This window comes from Sinocyclocheilus anshuiensis, unplaced genomic scaffold, assembly GCF_001515605.1.
Source record: "Sinocyclocheilus anshuiensis isolate Anshui unplaced genomic scaffold, SAMN03320099.WGS_v1.1 scaffold1312, whole genome shotgun sequence".
In the NCBI taxonomy this organism is placed as follows: domain Eukaryota; kingdom Metazoa; phylum Chordata; class Actinopteri; order Cypriniformes; family Cyprinidae; genus Sinocyclocheilus; species Sinocyclocheilus anshuiensis.
This window is the reverse complement of record NW_015544237.1, coordinates 27,818-31,296: the sequence shown is the minus strand read 5'-3', so window position 1 is coordinate 31,296 and position 3,479 is coordinate 27,818. Positions and strand designations below refer to the sequence as shown.

Genomic DNA, 3,479 nt, shown 5'->3' with positions numbered 1-3,479 from the left:
AATAAAAGTTTAATTTTAAGTGAACTACCTATTTGAATACTCATTTTGAAATATGCATGCATTTTGAAATAGATTTTTCCTTTAGGTTTAAATTGCATTTGTTTATTTAAATCATATTTATTAATATTTTTCCTTTCCCTGCACAGAATCACAATGAACTGCTCGTTCTGACACCTTGTTTGGAATGTAAATATTTATTAACCCTTTGCAGGACCCCCCCCATTTCAATAGCAAAATATGACAAAAATGAAAAAGTAAGAGTAATAAATAATGCGTAAGTCACTGAGGTGTGTTTTGGTAGTGTAACAGCAGGTGGCAGCAGAACACAGACCCCTGAAGCTCCGTATCCCAGCATCCTCTGCTCCTGAGTGATCTGATCTGCAGCTTTCATCAGTATCTGCTGTGTTCGTCTGTGGCTGTGACTATAACGTCCATCCAGATCCTCATGGCTTCAGCGCTGTGAGCCACCAGGAAGAAGAGCCGCTCGTATGTTTTCACACAGAAGGTGAGACTCGGCCGCGGAGACTGAGAACGGCACAACGAGAGACGCAGAAATAAGTCAACTCTTAGAAATCATCTGATTTATAGAAATATATGTGACCCAGGAGCACAAAACCAGTCATAAGGGTCAATTTTGTGAAATTGAGATGTATGCATCATCTGAAAGCTGAATAAATAAGCTTTCCATTGATGTATGGTTTGTTAGGATCGGACAATATTTGAAAATCTGGAATCTGAGGGTGCAAAAAAATCTAAATATTGAGAAAATCGCATTTAAATGAAGTTCTTAGCAATGCATATTACTAATCAAACATTAAGTTTTGATATATTTACAGTAGGAAACTTACTAAATATCTTCATGGAACATGATCATGATTTTTGCCATAAAAGAAAAATCTATAATTTTGACCCATACAATGTATTGTTGGCTATTGCTACAAATATACCCCAGCGACTTAAGACTGCTTTTGTGCTGCAGGGTCACACACGAGAGTAAAACAGTCCAGTCTGGAGCTGGCTAAAGTCGTTATGAACTCACTGTTGTAGCTGTTCGCAGATGATCGTAATAAACCTCCTCGATGGCCTGGAAGTAAATCACGCCTTTGAGTTTCTTCTCATCGAGTTCTGAGGAAACAGGAGAAGAGCAGTGAGATCACACACTGGCTTCCAGCTCATATTAGTGTGACGTGTTTGTAATACAGCCATTCACAAGCTCTTCTCTCGGATGAACCTCTTTCATGAAGTCACACAGACATTTTAACTCAATATTTGAGTTTTTTAGGACACATTTTCTCTAATATTGGTGAATGCTTACATGATTATCGTTAACTAAAACTAAAACCATTAAAGAAAAGCACACACATTTTTGCGATTTGAAATCAAATATTATCTGAACTAAAAAAACTAAAAAAACAGCTAGTTGCTAAGGCAAAATGTCAAATTTTTGCTCAGTGTAACTTAAAGTACTAAAATAACTAACATGACTAAAATAACAAATAATAAAAACCATATAGACATATTTAAAAAACACACACACACACACACACAACAAAATTACTACAACTTTAAAATTAAAAATATAAAATAATGTCAAATTTTTGCTCAGTGTAACTTAAAGTACTAAAATAACTAACATGACTAAAATAACAAATAATAAAAACCATATAGACATATTTAAAAAACACACACACACACACACACACAACAAAATTACTACAACTTTAAAATTAAAAATATAAAATAAAAATTATTAAAAAATATTATTAATATTCTATTTAATATTAATATTACCGTTTAGTTTTCCTTGATGTACTAAAATAACTGAAACTAAAATACAAATAACTAAAAACTATATAGACATATTAAAAATAAAATACTACAACTAAAATTAAAATGGAAAATATAAAATAAAAATGATTCAAAAATATTATTAATATTCTATTTATTATATTAATATTTTCGTTTAGTTTAACTTTATGTACTAAAGTAACTGAAACTGAAATAAAAATAACTAAAAACTATATAGATTTATTTAAAAAACAACAAAATTACTACAACTAAAATTAAAATGGAAAATATATATATAAAAAAATAATTACAAAACATTATTAATTATTATTAATATTCTATTTAATATTAATATTATTAGTTTAACTTGATGTACTAAAATACTGATGTACTAAAACTGAAACTAAAATAAAAATAACTAAAAACTATATAGACATTTTAGTTTAACTAAACTGAAAATGGAAAACACAAAAATAAAACTAATTAAAAATATCTTTAAATGACACTGAAATAACACTGCATGGAATGCAAGTAAACAGATTAAATATCTATTTTTTAGTAAGTGTTTTATTTAGATTTTTTATTTGAATTATTTACATGCTATAGGGATGCACAACTTGGCCAAAAGATTATACGTTGATTATTTCGTCATATATTGTGATTTGAACTGCATTTGAAAATGTCTCAAAAATGTTCCAATACAAATATTTCTGTCTTAAATTCCTCACTTTCAAACGTCTAACAAGCCAGATCCTGGAGCTGTTATAATGGTGGAGTATTGGTGAGACGCTGCAAGCTTCTGCTGGAAATAATGTGGATGTAAAGAAAGCGGTGTGTTTGTGTGTGTCTCACCGGTGTAGTAGGCCAGTCTCTGGTGGTCCAGATCGAAGATGAACCACCTCCTCCTCCAGGTCTTCACTCGTCCTCCTCGTTTGGTCAGAAAGCCGCCGCACCTCCGGGGAGACAGACTGACCCCCATACAGCCCGACACGTTATGACCCAGAGCCTCCACGTGAGCCCGCAGGTCAAAGTTCACCGTCAGAGACAGCGGGACGCCCTGCTGCGAAACAGACAGAAACATTCAGCGGATTTAAGATTTCAAAGCATCATTAACTCGAGTAATCCACAGCACTCCAGTCCGTCAGTTTCAGTGTCTCAGCAATGGATGCTCTGCAGTGAATGGGTGCCGTCAGAACGAGAGCTGATAAAAACATCACAGTATTCCACAGCACTCCAGTTCATCAGTTAACATCTGGAGAAGACAAAAGCTGAGACAAATCCAGCATTAAGACATTTTTAACTAAAATACATTGAGTCCATAATCCATAATAATGTGAAAAAGGTCATCTGCTGTTGTCTCTCACATCAAAATCCAGCCACACATTTGTTTAGAACTGTTTAAACGCTGCTTGATCTGTGCAGATTTCTCTCCTGTGCAGAAAGCCGCCGCCCCTCCGGGGAGACAGACTGACCCCCATACAGCCCGACACGTTATGACCCAGAGCCTCCACGTGAGCCCGCAGGTCAAAGTTCACCGTCAGAGACAGCGGGACGCCCTGCTGCGAAACAGACAGAAACATTCAGCGGATTTAAGATTTCAAAGCATCATTAACTCGAGTAATCCACAGCACTCCAGTCCGTCAGTTTCAGTGTCTCAGCAATGGATGCTCTGCAGTGAATGGGTGCCGTCA

General features: G+C 34.9%; 1 protein-coding gene across 1 annotated transcript in view; it reads right to left on the bottom strand.

Moving 5' to 3' along the window:
* Window positions 1–390: 390 nt before the first annotated feature.
* LOC107697568 (pleckstrin homology-like domain family B member 3) overlaps window positions 391–3,479 on the bottom strand; it is a 25,342-nt gene continuing 22,253 nt past the window's right edge. Inside the window, exons 13-17 of the mRNA XM_016498367.1 lie at window positions 3,226–3,347; window positions 2,916–2,958; window positions 2,641–2,848; window positions 1,040–1,125; window positions 391–525 (exon numbers count right to left, since the gene is read on the bottom strand). Of these exons, the coding sequence (XP_016353853.1) occupies window positions 391–525; window positions 1,040–1,125; window positions 2,641–2,848; window positions 2,916–2,958; window positions 3,226–3,347 (594 nt within the window). The remainder of the gene's footprint in view (window positions 526–1,039; window positions 1,126–2,640; window positions 2,849–2,915; window positions 2,959–3,225; window positions 3,348–3,479) is intronic.